This window comes from Pararge aegeria, chromosome 22, assembly GCF_905163445.1.
Source record: "Pararge aegeria chromosome 22, ilParAegt1.1, whole genome shotgun sequence".
Classification (NCBI taxonomy): Eukaryota; Metazoa; Arthropoda; class Insecta; order Lepidoptera; family Nymphalidae; genus Pararge; species Pararge aegeria.
Genome location: NC_053201.1, coordinates 13,025,253 through 13,048,246, shown reverse-complemented (window position 1 = coordinate 13,048,246; position 22,994 = coordinate 13,025,253). Strand labels below are relative to the sequence as shown.

Below are 22,994 nucleotides of genomic sequence, written 5' to 3'. Positions count from 1 at the left end.
TTGTGACTCTAAAACGAGTGACAGTATGACCATATTGCTTTGACGATGCACAGCTTAATACTCGAAACCACTTACGATTGCGAGCGAGCAAATCTACTACTATTTATAACGCTATCTATCTGCCTTGACCACACGTCTAGATTTCATACGTTCAAATCACATATGCATAGCCTAGCAGTGGCTTGCACTTCATACATGTACAAAAGCACTGCATACCCTCTGACAGCCGATACTGGAAAAAGTTTGTGTGATGAGCATGAATGTTTTTCAGTGTCTGGGTGTTTATATGTATATTGCTATTTATTTATGTATATTATTCATTAAAATTAACACAAGCTACGCTTACTTTGGGGCAAGGTTTCAATGTGTGTATTGTCGTAGTATATTTATTTATTATGATTTATTTACCCTAAAATTTATATATATAGCTCGCTGCTCGTATAGGATGAGAATTTTTGCCATTTTATGCAATTTTTTCTTACTGTATGCATACCCTGGTAAGAAACCTAGTTAACGCCACTGTAGCTTAGACAAGTACGATGTTACGACCTCGATTTCGTCATCGGCGTAAACTACAGAAAGTTCCCCATATGTAATAGGAACACAGCTCATGATTTATAGCATTAAAAATTAAAAATTCAAAATTCAAAATTCATTTATTTCAAGTAGGCCTAATATAAGCACTTTTGAAACGTCAAGTCTGTCTGTTTGTAGTAATTCTACCACCGGTTCGGAAGGCAGATTCTACCGAGAAGAAGCCGGCAAGAAACTCAGCAGTTGCTCTTTTCCAACATCAACAATTTACATTTTGCATTTTAACATTCATTTTTCTATCTTGTGAGAGCTGAAAGCGGAGCCGGATGCTTCCAAGCAACCTTGTCATTAAAAAATTCATCAATTGTATAGTAACCTCGCTGTAATAAATGTGTTTTAACAAATTCTTTAAACTTGTGCATTGGCAGGTCCAAAATCACCTTAGGAATCATATTATAAAAGCGTAATTATTAAAAGCGCATTAATTAATTAATGTCTAACACAATTGCTTGTTCCTAAAGACATAGACGAGTGGTGCCTGTATTAATCATACATACATATTAATAACGTGATTGCAATATAATGTCTCAATTAAAATATCATTTGCGGTGTTTTCTTTAGAAATACAACGTCATGTACCTTCCTACTTCAGAATTCATAAAAAATGCGGGTTAAGCCGAGGTGCAGAGCTAGTTATTGTTCACCGAATGGTGATAGGACATAATTTATGTTACATTTGATTTTAAATTGTATAGGTAAGCATTTTCTTACGATTTATTTTTATGGTGGTGGTGGCTGGTATTTTAGCAACTCATTTAGAGTTCCTAAAATACCAGCCAAGTGCGAGACGGACTCGTAGACGAAGGGTACTCAGTAAACGTGTACCTGTAACTTTTCTAGGTTATGTGCGTTTTAAGCAATTAAAATATCACTTGCTTCAACGGTGAAGGAATACATCGTGAGGAAACCTGCATGCCTACGAGTTCTACATAATGTTCTCAAAAGTGTGTCGAGTCCATCGATCCGCACTGGATCAGCGTGGTGGACTACGGCCTTAACCTCTTCTCATTGTGGGAGGAGACCACTGGCCTTTAGTGGGCCGGTAATAAGTTGATGATAGTGATGATGAATTATAAACGGGGCAAAAATTCTCGATTCCCTGTCGCCGTGCTTTGGCGGACACGTGATTATGGCGGCCGATTGGCGCAGTTTGCAGCGATCCTGCTTTCTGAGCCCCAGGCCGTGGGTTCGATTCCCACTACTGGAAAATGTCCGTGTGATGAGCATGTATATTTTTCAGTGTCTGGGTGTTTATATGTATATTTTAAGTATTTATGTATGTTATTCATAAAAATATTCAGCAGTTGTCTTAGTACCCATAACACAAGCTACGCTTACTTTGGGGCTAGATGATTCCTGATTTTACCTGACTGTTTTAACATGAATGTATTTCAGTGTCTGGGTGTTTATACGAGTATGTATATTATGTCTTTTATTAATAAAAATATTCATCAGTCATCATAGTGTTAATATCTTGTGTTATGGGTACACAAGCTTCGCTACTTTGGGGCTAGATAGCGATGTGTGTATTGTCGTAGTATATTTATTTATTTATCATCCCTTGTCAGGGGATAAGATTGTTATCCCTAGCCGTGCAAATTATGGCACGGCTTGAATGGGCAAGAGACATTTATCTCCCTGGGGAAAGGATAAAAATTCAACTTCTCCGGCAGCTTTATCAACTCTCAGAGCACTGGCTGCAAAGTGGAAATAACATCCAAATACATATATGTAATAATAATCGGTTGTAAACTTCCCCTATTCAATGTTCCCGTGCTTTAGCAGGTGGACACGTTAATTATATCCCTTGGATATAGTTTTTGTAGATTGCAGTCAAGGGTAACCCTTGACTTGCAGAGCAGTAAACATTATAACAAAGTGAACTTACAGATCGTCTTCGTGGTTGTGGATGCAATGCGCGGCGGTGAGTACGTGGTGTCGGCTGATGAGGGAGCCGCCGCAGAGCCAGCTGGTCGTGGGGCTTCGCTTGCCCTTGTAGCCCAGTAGAGCCATCCAGGGGAAGTCACCTGGGGTACAGGGAAAATTATTAATCATCATTTCACCCCGACCTGGGTAAGCGAACTCACTCTAATCGAGCGTTTATCACTCTATTCCGTTGCACTTCTATAATACAAACAGGAGTATGTATTTTTATTTATTCTATTACAAGTTAGCCCTTAAATGCAATCTCGCCTAGATGATGATGCAGTCTATGATGGTAGTGGGCTAACCTGTTAAAACTTATACCACTAATTAAAAAACTATATTGACATCGAGCTAAGACCATGTATTGAAGTTTCGGGTAATCTGTGCTAAAACACTGAACCTGAGCACCTGTTCTTAGCGCGATCTCAGTTAATTATAAAGTTTTGTTTAAAGATAAAAGCGTATCTTCTTTCAAACTGGTCAAAAATATGCGTAATCTGTGGTCGGTATAAGTTAAAAGAAAGGGTCTAATAAAATGACGGGAAAAATAGAGGTACAGAGGAGTACAGACAGAAGCGTCAAGGGAAGATTGAAGAAGTTATGTCTTTGTTGTTAATAAAAAGAGTGCTATAAAGTCAAAAAGATTGACGTTTAGAAGCAGGAAAATCTGTATGGTGTAATGAATAATTTCTTCAATCTTTATACTCCATACCAAACAGATCTTCGACAATGTACTCTCTACGCTCGTTTCGCTACGACACCGGAGCAATCTCAGGAGATGTTGTCTTTACAATGAGCATGTATGTTTATATTATACACCTTTTCTATTATACTATTATATACACTGTCGTCTATAATTAGTCGGTTAGTTAGTCGGAAGTTAAATGTGTATTGCCACAATACAAATTTAACTTCCGACGCAAGTAAGATTATAACAGAGTAGAATTCTTACCAAGTTTAGCATCAACCCCACCAACAACTCTGCTGAAGGATGAGATGTTGATTTTGCAATGAACATGTCTGTTTATATTATACACCTTTTCTATTATAATATTATCCACACTGTCGTCTATAATTAGTCGGTTAGTTAGTCGGAAGTTAAATTTGTATTGCCACAATACAAATTTGATTTCCGACGCAAGTAAGATTATTCCAGAGTAGAATTCTTACCAAGTTTAGCATCAACCCCACCAACAACTCTGCTGAAGGATCCGTTGCTGACGCCGCACTCTGGCGGTAGAGGGAACTCGGATATGAAGTCAGATGTCAAGGACTTGCCAGCCGCTGTGTCGATAGGGGCTGGTGTGGGAGGCTGGATGGGAGCCGGTGTAGGTGGAGCTGGTGTAGGTGGTGCTGGGGCCACCGTGGGAATTGGTAGAAGAGGGCAGCACACCTGGAATAATAGTTCAGCTTTAAATAAACCCAAAAACAGTTTCCCTAACGGATTTCGGCCATAGTGGTCCATCTCCAGAGAGGTTTTTCTGCGATTAAAACCAGCCTGTGTTGGATGATATTAATAAATAAATATACTACGACAATACACACATCGCTATCTAGCCCCAAAGTAGCGAAGCTTGTGTACCCATTACACAAGATATTAACACTAAGATGACTGATGAATATTTTTATTAATAAAAGACATAATATACATACTCGTATAAACACCCAGACACTGAAATACATTCATGTTAAAACAGTCAGGATACCTGTTAAAATCAGGAATCGTCAAATATAGGAGATCTGTGGTGGTCCAGACCCAGAGTATCGAGCGTTGATATAACAAATAATAAATATATAAATATAGAACGACAATACATACATCGCCATCTCGCCCCAAAGTAAGCAAAGCTTGTGATATAGGTACTAAGATGGCTGAATATGTTTCTGATTAACATACATAAATACTTACAATATATAGAATAACTCTCAGACACTAAATAACATTCATGTTCATCACACAAACATTTTCCAGTTGTGGAAATTGAACCTACAGCCTTGGACTCCTATAGCTCAGTGGATCGCGAAGCTGGCTACAATGGGCAGGTCATGTAGCTGGGAGAAAAGATGCTGGGAATCCCAAAGTGCTAGATTATCAAGCTCGCACCAGTAAACGCCACGTCTGTAGATCCTCGACTAGGTGGACTGGACCCACCAGGAAACCTCTTGACGCCCAAGTCCAGCAGTTTATGCCCATGGTTGACGTGATGATGATGATGACCGATGGTTAAGACACTGAAGACACTGAAGACATTGAAGACTACGATTGCCAGGGAAATGAAGGTTTCAAACCCCGACGATTCATTAATGAATTTTGAAAATAAATATTAAATCGATGCTTCTTTTGGCGAAGCTGATAATCTTTTACTTGCAACGACTGTATATCACAGCCGAATGGCACAGAGGGCAGCGGCCCTGCTTTTTGAGACCAGGGCTGTGGGTACGATTTCCACAACTGGAAAATGTTTGTGTGATGAACATGAATGTTGTTCAGTGTCTGAGACTTTTTCTATGTATTGTAAGTATTTATGTATGTTATTCAGAAACATATTCAGCTATCTTAGTACCTATATCACAAGCTTTGCTTACTTTGGGGCGAGATGGCGATGTATGTATTGTCGTGCTATATTTATATATTTATTATTTGTTATATCAACGCTCGATACCGAACTTGGCTTAGTTTTTGGCAGGATCTCAATTTAATAATACGCAAGTTTACCGGTAAAATTTAAATATAAACAAGCTTAGGTAAAATAAATAAAAAATTATTAAGGTAAGAATTACCATTTTATTCGCATAAATTTGTGAAACAGTTTAATACTTGAATGTCACGGCCGCTCATCGAAGCCGAAATAAGAATACAGCCCACCTACCTATCTCAATTAATGATTTATTTAATTGTTTTCATGTATTTTTATTATCCTACATTTGTTGTTAAATCTGTCTGTTTTATGAGGTTTATCCTTAGAATTAAGAATATACAGAACCCTAACTCAGACATTATTGCATGCAGTGCATTGTGTCAAAAAACAGTGAAAACGCCCCGCGCACGTCTCACTTCACATCCGCGGAATGTTGCTAGCTCACAAACTTTATCCCATTTTCCCATTATATTAGTCGTGTACACACATGACTAATATTGAAGCATCAAATACCATACCACTTAAGTAATGTTTCTCTACCAGGTGTTTAGTTACTACAGACCATTTACCAGTTGACATTAATTATTTCACCTCTAATGTTCTAAACAATCAAATGGGAAAATGCGAAAAATGTTTGTGAAGAAACTTAGAAAATTAAGAGGTCGGCTGGGATTCGAACTCGGTCCCCCGAAAAAGAAGCCGAAGTCCTAACCACTAGGTTCTTCTTCTTCTTCTTTCCCTGGGCTTGTCTCCATACTTAAATAAATAAATAAATATACTACGACAATTCACACATCGCCATCTAGCCCCAAAGTAAGCGTAGCTTGTGTTATTGGTACTAAGATAGCTGATGAATATTTTTACGAATATAATACACATAAATACTTATAACATACAGATAAAAACCCAGACACTGAAAAACATTCATGTTTATCACACAAGCATTTTCCAGTTGTGGGAATCGAACCCACGGCTAGAAAGCAGGGTCGCTGCCCACTGCGCCAATCGGCTGTCAATCGGCCGTACTTGGTCGGCCGGAACCTTCCGTTGTACGTAGTCCCCGCTGGATCACTCCAGCCAGCCGAGCTCACTCCAGAAGCCTAGCAAGCCGCCCAGGTCGCCAAGTAACCACTAGTTTATCACCGCTTCTAATACCACCGATTGGAGTTTATCTCAAGACAGTTTAAAGTTTAAATTATTAAATGATTAAGTAGATAAAGAAGATTGACCTTAGGGGTATTGCCGTCGAAGCCACAGTGTACTCTCCTCAACACCTGGACAGCTGCAGAGTTGGACCGCGCCTCAGTTAGCAGCTTTACGTACAGTGGACACTCCTTGATGTTCCGGCATGTCCCCACTCCGTTATCTATGGTGGGGCATGTGTCATCTAGAAGAAATGAATACAAAACATTCATTAAGAAATATTGAAATTGCATTCGCAAAAATAGCGAGCGGGCTACAATTAAATACTCTGAACGCATAGTTTAAAAAAAATTGTAAAAAATAAGATTTTCATTTCAAGCGGATACTATCATTTCATACCCATATCATGGGGGTGAATAAAAATTAATAATCGGTCTGCCATATTGGATTCAAAATGACATTTAGCTACCATGGGATGACTTAAAGCGTATCTTGTGTTATGGGTATTAAGATGACTGATAAATATTTTTATGAATAATAAAACTTAAAATATATAATAAACACCCAGACATTGAAAAACTTCAATGAAAAACTGAATTCACTTCAAACTGAATTTTTCCAGCTGTGGGAATCGAAAACACAGCCTTGGACTCAGAAAGCTGGGTCGTTACCACTGCGCCAATCGCATTCAATTCCAGGCCAGTTGTAAGTGTCAAACACACATACCTAAAAACGTATAGTTATGTAGTTTGCACTTGTGTCGTATACACTCGCGTCAATTTTAAATAATGTAATCTTTGTATATGGGGTTGAGTTAAATTAAAGTAAAGAAGAATTTAAATTCTTCTGTTTAATCATTTAGACGGCCGATTGGCGCAGTGGGCAGCGACCCTGCTTTCTGAGTCCAAGGCCGTGGGTTCGATACCCACTGCTGGAAAATGTTTGTGTGATGAACATGAATGTTTCTCAGTGTCTGGGTGTACATTTGTGTATTATAAGTATTTATATATATTATTAATTATAAAAAAAATAGTCATCAGCCATCTAAGTACCCATAACACAAGCTAGGCTTACTTTGGGACTAGCTGGCGATGTGTGTATTGTCGTAGTACCTATATTTATATATTTATTTAAATAAAAGTTTGTTTTTAAAAATGTTAACGTAGATATGTACTCTAAGTTAAACGATTAACTAATAACCGTATTAATTATTTTAATGTCACACTTTGACAAGTAGTATTGGACAATCCTTCGTTCTTTAAATACTTTTCAAATATTCACCCAGTCCTTTTAAAAATAGCATCGAAATCTTATCTGCATCGCAAACAATTTGCCTTGAATTGCTGAGGTTATCAAACTAATGCGTGTTTTTCCGGTGGAATTATTTGCATAAATTAATAAAATATTGTCAAACCGTAAAATAGTTTTGACCCCATTTATTATTCTTAAGATTACGCAGGTTATCTGGGTTCGTTAATATCGAGGAGTCCCCGATTTAAAACGTAGGAATACCTACCTAACACCGGAAATCATACGTCATCATTACTGGCCCACTACAGGGCACGGGTCTCCTCCCACAATGAGAAGGGGTTAAGGCCGTAGTCAACCATGCTGGCCCAGTGCGGATTTTAGAGTCCACATACCTTTCAGAACATATTGTAGAACTCTCAGGCATGCGGGTTTCCTCACGATGATTGCCTTCACCGTCGAAGCAAGTGATATTTTTAATTACTTAAAACGCAAGTAACTTCGAAAAGTTAGAGGCGCGTGCTGGGATTTGAACTCAGCCCCTCCAAAGTGAAGTCGAGCCTACCTACTGCGCTATTACCACTTCATTCATTCCAAGTCACAAATAATACAATTTTATTCTAGGAACTAAACTAAAACAGGAACAACTGGTTACAAGAACTATACTGCAAGTAAAGGCTACTTCCGGCAGTGTGTCACTTAGAGAAAATGATAAATCAAAACATTATATTGACAAGTACCAATTATTCAGAACGTGTCATAGTTTGGTTATTAATTCAATGATAAATTAGGACGTGGGGTCTCATGATGTTGCCGCATAGCCATACTCCTGACAGGTTAGCCCGCTACCATCTTATACTGCATCATCACGGATCACCTACTTTTTCTTGTTCGCTTGTAGTGGAAAAAAATGTACTGGTATACTAATCGCTTGCCGGCTTTGCCAATAGGATGGTTACCATTTTAGTTAGCCATGGCTGAAATCTGGACAATTCTGAACCGGACAAGACCTGACCCAGTATTGAAATTATACAATCCTCGTTAGGCCCATGATGGGAATAAAACCCGGGAGTTCCTACCTAAAGGCGCAGCAAATATCCACTGCGCCAAGACAGTAATAATGACTACAATGTCATTCGAAACTGAAACAGGATGTAGTACCTACAGCATTCTGTTAGGAGTACCAATTAATAACAAGTACAAACTTCTCATAGCTACGTCACCGTATTCGAACCAAATAATAAGTAAATTGTTACACAAGTGTCTATCTATATATGAGGGAATATTTATGTTTTACCTTTCATACAACCCCTATTTCATTGGTTGACTTTCGAAAGATCTTTAAGTTATTTATTTATAAACAAGAAATTAAATTGTTTACAGAATTCTTGACCAAAATTATAAATCGACCAGTATCTTTATACGAAAGAGTTCATTTTTAAAGTGAAAATTGTATCTAATATTTATGTTTTGCGTATAATACATTAAAACCCTTTTACAGGGGTTGAATTTCGTAAGACCCTTTAATTGCTATTTATTTTTTACAAACGTGTTCATGGCACTCTTGAATCTTCAGTGTGCTGCACAATCCTCATTAATTGGAACAAAAGAAAATTCACAGATTTTTGTGCTTTAAAATAATAATTTACCTTCCAAACTTCAAGTTTATTTTGCTAACATATCTTAAGAATTCCTAATCATTCATTATTGCCTGACAATAATATATGCACTTTGTTTATTCGTATCACAGTCATCAGCTTATAAATTCCCACAGCTGGGCTCTTATTAGGAAGGTTTTAATGCATAGCACCATGCTGCTCCAACCGGGGTTGGTGATTTTAAATATAAGTAGTCGTTAACAATATCTATCTATACGACCGCCGATTGGTGCAGTTTGCAGCGACCCTGCTTTCTGAGTCCAAGGCCGTGGATTCGATTCCCACAACTGGAAAATGTTTGTGTGATGAGCATGAATGTGTTTCAGTGTCTGGGTGGTTATATGTATATTCTAAGTATTTATGTATATTATTCATAAAAATATTTATCAGTCATCTTAGTATCCATAACACAAGCTACGCTTACTTTGGGGCTAGGTGGCGATGTGTGCATTGTCGAAAAAAAAAAAATATCATGCAGTCCCAGTTTATTTCCTCTGCTATTTTAGTCTGTGACATCCGCGATGTCATGACGTCATAAAGCTAATGACACTTGCATACACTACTACACTATAAAAAAGATTAACATCAAACAATAGACACTTCCTTTAGAGATTGACTCTGAGATTAACTAAGCTTGATCATGACCAAGATCCTAGATGAACAGCTATTATAAACAATATTTGACGGTCGACTGGCGCAGTGGGCAGCGACCCTGCTTTCTGAGTTCGATGGGTTCTGAGGCCGTGGGTTCGATTCCCACAACTGGAAAATGTTTGTGTGATGAACATAACGTGTTTTCTAGTGTCTGGGTGTTTATCTGTATATTATAAATGTTTATTCATAAAAATATTCATCAGTCATCGTAGTACCCATAACACAAGCTACGCATGAAAAGAAAGAAGAAAAAATAAATTTTCTTACTAATCTGACTCTCTGAGTCTTTGATTTCGGACTTCACACGCCGTTGAGAACGCTGTGGAAAACTCTCAGGCATGTAACCTACATAGTAACCTTACGGTTATTTTCCTTCACCGTTAAATATTTTAATTGCTTAAATAAAAAAAAACTTACATAACTCTGAAAAAGCGGTGATAACCTAGTGGGTAAGGCTACGGCTTTCCTTTCGTGGAGAACTAGTTCGACTTCGAAAATTCGAAGTTATGTGCGTTTTTAATTTAAACAATTTAAATATCACTTGCTTTAACGGTGCAGGAAAACATCGTGAGGATATCTGATTCAGGCCGCCAACTTAAACCAGCTTGGACCTTGGAAACTGGCTTCCCTCGAACTGGAGGACCCTCGAGTTGGTGATCTAATGTGCCCAGCAACGGGATACTTGTAAGCCAAGCTATTAAAACAACTTCCGTTTCAGTATAAATCACCAACAACTAACTGTGATAAATCATTGGACAAATATCTAAGGTCGGGTCCGGTTATGAGAAATGAGTGACAAATGTATTTACGCGTAAATGAAACCAACATGGAGGTGAATTCTGTTTCGAGGCCATTCTCCCAATTTAGCGTGGTTGATGTAATTAGTTTGCATTTCTAATATATATTTATTTATATAGACACAACTACGTAGCACCAAATCTGCTTTTAATTGTAAAAAAAACCTATATTGACCAAAATTTTCTTTGGAAACAAAAACAGAAAGGGTAACACAAAAAAAAATATTAAGAGATAGGTATTTATAAATAATGAGTTACTAGCCAAGCCCTTTCATTTGATACCCATATTGTGGAAAAATATGTTATCCGCCATTTTGTTACGGCTGCAGTCTAAGACAGATTTTCATCAAACGCAGCTTCAGACTAATTCACCTTTCAAGCAAAAAAAAAAAACAAAATCGAAATCGTTCGGGAAATACGATGCCACCTACAGACACACGCACACTATTTCTTCTATTATAAAAGACAACATTTTGTTGGTTCGAGCCTGTATGTTGAGGGTAATTTCTAGAGACCAATTTGTGTCCACACACATTATAAGCTATTTCTTTTTGTTCATTTAAAAAATGTGCTTTATTTCTGTAGCTCCCAAATGAAAACTTTCTTTCTTTCTTTTCCTTCTAAAGTATTACCAATCAAACTTTCACCTTTACTGACTTGTTTCAATGAGGGATGAAAGTGTGCATTTATAAATAGACGTTACCTTAGGTTTAAGTGACACGTTTGTTCATCCTAACCTCACATTAACTACGTCTGACCTGCCAATAGCGGCTGACCTTGGTTGACTCTTCAAACACTCTGACTCAACTACTGAGTTTCTTGCCGGCTCTTCTCGGTAGAATCTGCTTTCCGAACCGGTGGTAGAGTCACACAAACATGCATACTTGACGTTTCAAAAGTGCTTATAAAGTAGGCCTACTTGAAATAAATGAATTTGAATTTGAATTTGAATTCTTTTAACATCTTTTCAGATTATTCTATTACGGCGGATTTTAATTAATCTTTACGATAACTTTACAGTCACATAGGTAAATCGTCAATTTTTACTAATTATTAGGTTGTGAATTCTCATGGTGGAACCACTCAAGTACCTAATCATTAAAGGGATGTTGGCAGACCAAGGAAAGAGTGGACTGATGATATTAAATGAACTGTGGGAATCGATATAAATTGAAGACGTACTAACCAAGTCAAGTCTGACACCACTGTGCAGCTTCCTGTAGCGCGGTAGTATAGATGTACATTTTCCCACAAAATACAATAAAAAGAGAAAAAAGCCTCTAACCGAGAACCTCAGATCTTGTAAGACATATATGACTGAATAACTAAAGTAACAATCTAATCAAAAACCATTCCACTTTAGAAGTGTTTCTCGAACAGGTCGTGACAACATTAGTGACAACCACCATTTCAATTCATTCATTTAATTGTTTACAGTAATTATTTTACCTATTCCAAACTTTTATCATAAACTGAGTAAAATAGGAAAAGTTTGTTATCTGCCAACATTCCGCGGGTGTGATGTGCAACGTGCTCGGGGCGTCTTCTCAGTTTTTGTAACTAAAGTTAGCGAGTACATACATACTTTTTATTTATTTAAGTATAACCTACGACTAGACGCGCTACCAAACGGATTAATTATTTTGTCAGAGTTCGAGAAAACCAGTTATAGGTACCTAAGAAAACATATACCTATCAAGCTGTGGTTATTTAATTGATGTTTTATTGCTTTGTGTAAGGCCAGCGAACCGCATTTTTTAATTTATTTCCTTTACGTACCTATTATTTATTTTATTTTGTAAAGAATTGCGCTTGGTTGAAATCTCAAAAAGTCTATTAACTATCCCAGAGACCCATGAGCACAAAATATCCCCCAGGGTCGAAGTGCATCCGCTGAAGCGGGCCTCATTACAAGATAGATAGATCCCAGAGACCCATAGATAATAAATATAAATATATTACGTCAATACACATATCGCCATCTAGCCCCAAAGTAAGCGAAGCTTGTGTTATGGGTACTAAGATGACTGTTGAATATTTTTATAAATTATATACATAAATACTTAGAATATACATATAAATACCCTCATGCTCATCACACGAACATTTTCCAGTTGTGGGAATCGACCCCACGGCGATCGCTGCAAGCTTCGCCAATCGGCCGTCGAGAAGAGAGACCATAGAGAGATTTTAATTAAAATGTTTAACCGAATTGAAATTTATTTTTGTACGCTCTAATCGACATAGTTTTACGTAAGTCAGTAAATAAGTTTACAGAAAACTGGTGATAGCCGAGTAAGGACTCTAACTTTTGAGGTTTATTTCGTTTTAAGCGATAAAACATCACTTGATTTAACGGTGAAGGAAAACATGGCGAAAAAACCTGCTCGCCTGAGAGTTCTCCATAATGTCAGTGTTCTGAACGGCGCGGCGTGTGAAGCCTACCAATCCGCAATTGGTTAGCGTGGTGGAGCAAGTACAGCCTAAATCCTGCTTATCCTAAGAGGAGACCCGAAGATGATTAATCCCTATCCCTATCCCTACTAATATTATAAATGTGAATGTAAGTTTGCTGTACGGTCAATATATAAACTTAAATCACGTGAATCCCTCCGTGAAAAATTTAAAGAAATTGGTATACTTACGGTAGCCTCACAATACATTTATAACAATATAGTATTTGTAAGACAACATATTAGTCTTTATAAACAAAAAGTGGATATAAACAGTCGACTTACAAGAAATGGTCATAAATTAGTGACATCTGCATATCGTCTGCGAAAGGTGCAGAAGTCATTTGTGGGATTGAGTATACGCTTTTATAATATGATTCCTAAGGTAATTTTGGACCTACCAATGCATAAGTTTAAAGAATGTGTTAAAACACATTTATTACAGCGAGGTTATTATACAATTGATGAGTTTCTTAATGACAAGGTTGCTTGGAAGCATCCGGCTCCGCTTTCATCTCTCACAAGATAGAAAAATGAATGTGAAAATATAAAATGTAAATTTTTGATGTTGGAAAAGAGCAACTGCTGAGTTTCTTGCCGGCTTCTTCTCGGTAGAATCTGCCTTCCGAACCGTTGGTAGAGTCACTACACACGGACAGACTTGACGTTTCAAAAGTGCTTGTATTAGGCCTACTTGAAATAAATGAATTTTGAATTTTTTGAATTTTGTTACGCTTTAATGCAAAAACTACTGAACCGATCATATAGGACTTCTTATCCCGAAATTAGCGAACGAAACGACGAAAGTGTTTGACGATATCACACCAGGCTTAGCTATCCTAAATACACAAAGTGCTGCCACATTTATGAGGCACATGTATTTCGAAAAACAAAAAAAAAGCAGACTAAGTCGCGGGCAGCAGCTAACCTATTATATGTTAGTATATTATATGTTAGATGGGCGCTTTTTGAAAATGTATGGACATATGGACATAATTTTTTTTGTATTTTTTTTTTATTCTAATAAAAGTTAGCCCTTGTCTGCAACCTCACCAGGTGGGAAGTGATGATGGTAGCGGGCTAACCTGTTAGGGGGTATGGTAGTTATACCTCTAATCGGTTTCTACGCGACATCGTACCGGAACACTCAATCGCATAGCGGGACGTCTTTGTCAGTAGGGTGGTAACTAGCCACGGCCAAGCCTCCCACCAGACCAGACAACCAGAGAAAATTCAGAAATAATAATATTCTCGAATTGCCCCTGCCGGCAAATATTATGTAGGCAAAAGTGCATGCAACTCCGACTTACTTCTTAAGTACTAATTACTGAATCCATTAGCGCATTGAACATACAATTACCGGTTAATGTTAACTTTTCATGCAAATAAAATGGTTAAGACAACACAAATAATGATGCCTACTTGAGTACCTATTTACAAAATTTACATAAAACATGCTCCATTGGAGTAAACGAACTGGAGGCTTACTACCATCGCTAAAACAGTATTATTTTAATTTTGTTAAAGTTTGTTTTAGAAATATAATCCTTATTTTAAGGACACCAAAGTATGTCATAAAATTTCATCAATCATTTTACACCATAAGCCTTAGTACAAGAATTGCTGGCTCGCAATCGAGAAGGCTTTTACGAGTATGGAAATACTTGTAAACTGAGAGTAGAATGAATCTTATTTGAATTGCTTTTAAGTATAAATTTGCCTAAAATTCTTTAGCTAGGCCCATTCAACTTTAACGACACAGAGTTTGATATGCGAGAACGACTCCTCCATTGTAAGCGAGCAAATCCTTTTCTAAGGCTAAAGAACCGAAGTAGTTAATTTAATCACAATTATTAATATACTACCATAAACAGCTGTTAGTAATGTCAATGTTATTAACAACACATACTTAATTCTACAATAAACAATGTACAGATATTTCTGCTGGAGGTTAACGGCCAGATATGTCTTGCTATTGTTTTAATTAAAGCTTCTACTCAGATACTTTCGGTGGTTAAATTCTATATCTTAAACATTCACACTCACCACCACGTATTATTTTTTGAGTGATTTTCGTTTGCACTCGAAAGCCTAGAAATTTGTAGAAAAGTAATTAAAACTTACTCACGAAACAAGATCTAAGTACATTAGAAAATAAGGAGTTTTGGTTGCTATATCTATACAGATGTCATTTCTTAATGAAACTATTTATAATCTGTAGACTGACTAGTTTCGAACCTGTTGGTGTATAAATCATAGATTATTTAAAAAAAACATATATGCGTGAACGGCGAGGTATTGACTCTTAAAGCTGACTTGAATGCTTAGCTCTAATCTCTAATTCAAAAGTAATATTTAGAACTACTTGAAATACTTAACCGAATTTTGAACTTGAATTTTCAAATTTCAAAATTCACTATGATTAATAGGATATTCATTCTTAATATAGAATATAAAAAAAATAGAAATACAGAGATTAAAAAAAAATTACCACGTGAATCTTATTTTACAATTCCATGCACGTGCATTACAGAATTGACTATACGTTACTAAAATCTGTCCATATGTTAATAATCTAACCACCGTTGTTAAACACAATTATTATTTATTAGTAAGTATAGTCAAATAAATAAAAGATTATTACGGAATGTTCCTGCGGAGCCAAAGTTGTTCCTGTTCTCAGTATTTGGCGGTTGCTGTGGGACGTCATTGTCGCTAGCAAACGTTGGTGTCTCAGTAAATCCATTCACCGGGCCATCCAGGTGACCGCTGATAAGCGATCCATTTGCTTCATTACCAAAATTAGGTGCTTCTGTATTTTCTTGACCAAATACTGGGCCATTCTGTTGGCCACTTATAAGCGGTCCATTACTTTCATTACCAAAGTTTGAGCCATCTGTATTTCCTTGGCCAAACGCTGGACCATTCTGTTGACCACTGATTAATCCGCTATTACCATTTTGGCCAAATACTGAGCCATCTTGTTGCCCGCTGACTAACGGTTCATTAGCTTCGTTACCAAGATTTGGTGCTTCTGTATTCACTTGACCTTGTCCATTATTTTGACCACTTAAAAATTGCGTGTCTGATCCTTGATTTTGGCCAAAGGCTGGACCGTCTTGCTGTCCACTGAAAAACGGTCCACTACCTTCATTACCGAAGTTTTGAGCATCTGTATTTCCTTGCCCAAACGCTGGGCCATTTTGTTGGCCGCTGACTAAGCCGGTATCAAAATTTGGTGCGTTACCTTCGTTATTAGGTAAATTCCCTTCGGGATTATACTGTTCATTATTATTACCACCGTTCTCAAAACCGTAACCTGTCTGTTGATCGGGGTTTTGAGGTGGTCCTTCGACAAACTGAGGATTATTCTGTCCGTTATTATAGAACTCTTGGTTTCCTTGGTTAGGGAACCTTACATTGTTTGGTCGGTTATTATAATTTTGATCATATTGGTTGTTTGGTCTATTTTGATTTTGGAATGGATAAACGTATTCTGGATTGTCAGCCGGCGTTTGTGGTTGCAGATGAAGGATATTGTTTAGCGTATTTCTAAATCTGTTTGCGGTATTTGGAATAAAGTTCTGGCCAAATCCGAATGCTGATGGATATCTTCGTTGCTCGCGGGGGAAGAAGCCTATAGGAGATAACAGATATGTTTAAATTTTGTAACATTTTAATGAGTTAAAGAGCACTAGTGGACGCTTTTTTATTCCAAAGAAGATACGATACCAAAACAAAACAGCTCCCGTGCAAGACTAAAAGTAATGAAAGATTTTTGTCTTAATTAATGAAAGATTGAACTGCATGCTTTCGTGTTTAGTCTTCCTAAGTTAAGTATTCACTTACTAAAACAATGCTTAAAAATATTTCTAACAATAACTAATTTCCAATTCAATTAATTGAAACTAATAAGTAAGAACTAAAGCTTAAAATTACATAAAACTGGTCAGTAAAAAACTTAGTGATAAAATGTAATACAACACCGAGAGAGAAAAAGAAGATATACCAAAAAAAAATATATTGTAAAGGCTATAAATATGATACATGTTTCTCAACATTTACTTATACATAAGTCTAAATAAATGGAATAATTGGTAAAATCCGTAAGTTGTTATGACATTTTAATTTTGCGTGTATTCTTAAAGACAAAGAGGATACAAATAATAGCCTGTTTAAAACATAACTGTCACGGAAAATTTCCTATCTCAGGTCTGGGAATTTCTTCGCATAAAAACCCAATACCTAACAAATTAAAGTCCGATCCGGGCTTTGTTATTGAGCATGCTTACCATTAGGCCAACAACAAGGCTTTATAAGCAAAGTATACAGTAATTACCAAATACTGACTAAATAACACAAAAAATCGCAATAAAAAGTGTGACAAAAAAGAGTGCCACGCTATATTTGCCCGGAATACTTAATTTGATTCTGTCATGGTCAATACGTACGAAGTTATAAGTAGGTACATAAATAAAGGTTTCGATTCACAGGGCGTTTAGCAAGCGACGGATCGCTCATGTAATGTGTATATCTATAAGTTTGTAGGATAAATAAGCGATTACGTAGATCGCATGCAATCTGGAGCTGTTGCACCTGCAACTACGCTCGTTTAAGTCAAGGAAACTCTGGAGCTACCAGCGCCAGCTACTGGTTCTAGTAAATCGCAAGAGTTATTGGTGCGAACTACACGCATAAGTTCAGCTGGTGCAACTGATTAGCATATATAGGTACTATTTGCACACGTTTTTGAGGCATTCTACTTCCACTGGCTTCTGTGATGCCACGTCCCGTTGCAAACGAGTCGTAGCGATCGATCGCAGAAACTAGCAACCTATTGCACGGGCGTGAAAACTATCTAAATTATCTATTAATAAAGTTACTTCAACTATATTAATAGATAATTTTTGTTAAAATGTTTTCGGATGAGTCTTTCAAAAATGGACTTTCCTAAATTCAAACATGGAATTATGACGATCATGGTTTATAGAATCACACAATCGCAATCATGATTTATTAACTTATTGACTGATCTTCTTCTTTTGATGGCTGTTCGTAGTGCCAAAACATCACAATGTACTTTGCCAGTGTCAAGTAGCTTGGAAAAGGCTCGAACTAGAGTCGTCAGTACAGAAAAAGAAATGTCTATTTCATAACTTCGTCCTGAATTAGTAGTTGTTAGTGAAATGAGCTAAGTACGCATGAATTTAACAATCATTTGAAAATAAAATAAAATTAAAAATTTAAATCCAAAATATAAAAATCATAGTTTTAATTTATTAATTTTAATAAATTTACGTAGATATTTAACATACCGACTATACACTGACATTAACACACACTTGACATTTAAGGGACGAGGAATTTTAGATGGAAGTATATCATACTGATTAAAAAGGGCAATTTCGGGCAGGAAAAAAGGCATTGACTGATAACGATCTGATCTTTCAAATCTTAAAGCATCTGTCATCAAAGCAATCATCTGTGATGGTTGACGAATATAAATATTATAGTCCATTCACTATAACTTGTCACCTATCTTATAAAATCAACTGTATATAGATACACTACTATACTGTAAATTGCCCTCTATATAATAGTATATAGAGGGCAATTTACAGTGAATATGACTGTATGAACTTTCGAAGGTTGAAAAGTGCAGTGGCGTGCATAGAGGGTACGCAGATGATATAAAATGAAGAAAATGTCCAGTACAAGTTATAAATACTTAAGGGTAGGTTTTTTATAATCTTACAATGCCTATCCTTAAAAAAAATTAAAACTTTTACTGCAGATTAACTTCATTTTATGTCATCTGCATACCCTGTGCAAAAGTGGTGTCATAATAATACGGTTTCTCGTACATTTGCATCTGATATGTCATAGAAGAACTTGCTCATTGTCATAAGGATCAGTCTAGTCTGTGCAGAAAAACAGATAGCTTTTATGGCACTATTGTATAGCATGATTTGTATGGCAATTGGATATGGTTATATTTTGAGTGAGTTAAATATAAACGTTATTCCTTATATCAAATAGCTGAAGCCAACAACATTCGCACTATTTTCTGTTTTTGAAAAATCCCAAGATTTAGGTTTTTCTTCAGAATTTGCTATAGGTATGAGTTACGTAATATTTGGTCACGATCGCTTTTTCTATTAGCCAAATATAAGGAACAAAGTTAATTGTTTTAAATCCCGCGGGAACGGACAATATGTTAATTACCGCTGTGGTTTAACCGATATGCTATCTCTATGCTAAATTTCTCTGCTGTGAACCGAACTTGGTAACAAACAGGGATATTTCTACGCTTGTAATATCAGTTCCATACAAAGGACATTGATGATTTGTATGAAGCTTGGCTAACCTATCGTTCTCCATTTTGATTTCATTTAAAAAACGCATTCACTAATAACTCTTTCTAAAATTTATAACGGAAAATAATAAAACACTGGAATCTATCCGTTACTAAAGAATTATCCATGAATGCGATTTGCGAAACTCTAGGTAAGCCAAAATATTTATTTGCCTTTGAAAAAAAGTGTGTGCTATATATATAACCTATAGTTAGATTTAGGTAACTATAGAGAAATTAGGTTTTAGTTTTCCTATATATAAACCTAGAATAAAATAGAAATAGAAACAAACTTCCTATTTCTATTTCATTCTAGGTTTATGTACCGAATAAAAAAAAACAAATTACTAGTTTAATTTAGCAGATAAAATCGTGTACAAATTACTAGTCGTAAAAGATTGGCTCCGGTAATAACGACCATTTTCATGGGAATTCGGGCAATTTAACACTGTATAGGCACTATATCCAGCCATCATATTATAAAACCGGTTCGCTAGGTACCTATGTTCAAAACAACTGCGGGCCTTTATGAAGGTCCTAAGGATTAATTTTTGCCCGTTTTCACCAACGACGAACAAGGTAATGTCTCAGTCTCAGTAACGACTTAGCAAAGAAAATTTGTGTAATAAAATTATTTAATTTATATTTTTAAAAACAGAATTTATGTATATTTGATACTTCATTTGGCGCGTTAGGGAAAAATGGTGAGAGTAAATTTTTACGATGCGCCGCACACCGTCACAAAAAACCGACACCATGAAGATAGCTATAGTAAACATTTTAGTTTTTCTGAAAAAGGTTTGACAGTTGACTTTCAATAATACTCATAATACTTTTTTTCTATTATTAGTGTAATTTTTAATACAAACGTAGAATAAGGCGGAAGATAAATTTAAAAAAAAAAATTAAAATACTTTTATCTTGTTACGCCAAATAAGTATAACTTCTAACGCGTGTACAAGAGTACACACACGTTTTTTTTTATCTATCAAGTGTATGTTTACGAGTCTACAAAACTTTAATTACATTAAAAACATTACGATCGGTGTCGTCACTTCAGACGGCGCCTAACATCATTAAGACATCACAAATTAAGAGATCGTGTCGTTTTTTTTCCTCTAAAAAAACATAAATCACTAGGCATGTGATTAAGACGATTTCTAGATTAAGTGAATTGTTAGTTTATTAATAACTCCTACTTCTTTTTATCTCTGGGTAGTTTTCCGCGCGATTGTACGTCGCGTGTTGTACGTCGCACTTCTTGCTACTCCAGCCATCTACGCTAGTTCCAGAAGCCTAGCAGGTTGTTCAACACGGCTCAAATACAACGTGTAAATGAAAACTGAAATAATACTTCTGCGAAGAGAGGTACATTATGTACCTCTCTTCTAGAAGTTCATTAGTCTCTGAGACTTATCTGTGAAGCCGAAAACCCTATAGTTTTTGAGTAAACCATTGCCATACTTTCTACTGAAAGAAATCAGATACAGCCCTAAAATCACATGCAAAATTAAAATCATGTGTCTCCTGTCACTGTATAAGGTACGCGTCGCGTAGTGTAGGTATGAACGTGTCGGTCTTTTATGTTCGTTAGGGTTGTCATTAGTAACACACACACACACACACACACACACACACACACACACACACACAACAACACACTTATAATTTTTACAGGATAATCATCCTGTAAAACGCGATTTGCGAGACTGTAGCTAAACCAAATCTTCATTGCCCTTTGAAAAAAGCGTGTGCTAGGAACCTATAGTTAGATTTAGGTAACTATAGGGAATTGGGTTTTAGTTTTCGAAGTATGTTTCTATTTCTATTTTAGTCTAGGTTTATTTACCGAATAAAAAAAAAATAAACTATAAATAACTTTATGAAATAAACTACTGCATCTTTCAATATTATTTCGTAATTCTGTTAAACGTTGTAGACAGGAACCCAAAAACTTATACCCCGATTATACCCACGCAGCACTGACAAGGGATAAAACTTGTCCACCTGCTAAGATTGGTTTAAGGCCGTAGTCCATCACGCAGGTCCAGTGCGGATTGGTTGTTGGAAGTTACACCTTTGTTTGATTGGACCGTGGACGTATGTTATTTATACCAGCGCCCATGCTCGGTGAGGGGGTAGACATTTTGTCTTTACGCAGTAGAGACAATGCCTTGCAATGCCGGTTGCCAAAGATCGGGTATGTTGCTGAGGCTCCCACATTAACCAAGTGTTATGTACACTGTGATGCCAGTACAGTCTCATAGCGTAGGTACTTATTTATTGGTTCCGTTGACAAAACTGCTGGCTAACTCATCATTATCATCAACAACCCATAAGCGTCCACTGCTGAACATAGGCCTTTCCAAGAGCGCGCCACCACACACGGTCCTTCGCCTTTCTCATCCAGCCGCTTCCAGCCACTTTTTAAGGTCATCGGTCCAGCGGGCTGGACGTCGTCCCACACTGCGTTTACCGATTCGCGGTCTCCACTCCAGAACACGTCTGCCCCAACGCCATCGGTCCTACGAAAGACATGACCCGCCCACTGCCACTTCAACTTGCTTATCCTTTGAGCTATGTCGGTGACCTTGGTTCTTCTACGGATTTCGTCGTTGCGAATTCTTCGTCGTTGCGAATTCTAACTACTTTATCTTAATTATTATTACCTGCAGGTTCCTTATCGGTCGTTCACCTGATAAGAAGGTACTAAGGGACATAAATATATAAACCCACTAAGGGAAGGTCCTAAGAAAATTCGGGCCAATTCATTTTTTTTAGAAAAGGGGTTGACTATTCAATCTGAGAAATAATTGAAAACAACGACTGCCGAATACTGAATGGGTTTTCACATTTAAATATGCCGTCATATTGTTTTTTTTGAAACATAAGAGCCAGAATAATTTGACGTGATTTAAAGTTTCTTAAAATAGCGATGATAGCCTACTGGATAGGACTTCAGGTTCACTTTATGAATTGGTTCAACCATTTGCAAATTAGGTTTAAAAAAAAAAAAAAAAAAACAATGTTACGATGTTACAAAAATAATACATGACCAAAGTTTATAATTATTAAAATAAATTACCGATTAAATTATACAAAAATAATAATAACAATAATTTAAATCTAGCTATTAAAACATTTTAAGAAATACCAACTATGTACCTAGGTACTTTTCCATTTAGAAATGTGTTGAAATAGCAGCCATACAAGCGTTCCTGACACATATATAATGTCGTACACTCTACAGTGTCGTAACCTTTTTTACATAGACCCTCCTTTACATTGATTTTGAGTTTCAAAATACCATCATTTTGTTATACAAACGTACGCCTTTATAAGACCCGGACAAGTTTGTTTTTGGTATTTCATAAGATCAGGGCGTTCTTAACTTTCAATTTAACGAATTAAGTTATCAACATCACCACGCAACCGTAAAAAATAACGATTAATAAGAACCGATAAAAATAATTTTAAAATTTCATTCGAAACCAAATCCGTCGAACTATTGGTTAGATTAAGAAGGT

At 36.5% G+C, this 22,994-nt stretch overlaps 1 protein-coding gene across 1 annotated transcript in view; it reads right to left on the bottom strand.

Moving 5' to 3' along the window:
- The window catches only part of LOC120633784, a 32,434-nt gene that overhangs the window by 7,196 nt on the left and 2,244 nt on the right, over positions 1-22,994 (bottom strand). Inside the window, exons 2-5 of the mRNA XM_039904132.1 lie at positions 15,757-16,749; positions 6,389-6,546; positions 3,691-3,913; positions 2,483-2,621 (exon numbers count right to left, since the gene is read on the bottom strand). Of these exons, the coding sequence (XP_039760066.1) occupies positions 2,483-2,621; positions 3,691-3,913; positions 6,389-6,546; positions 15,757-16,749 (1,513 nt within the window). The remainder of the gene's footprint in view (positions 1-2,482; positions 2,622-3,690; positions 3,914-6,388; positions 6,547-15,756; positions 16,750-22,994) is intronic.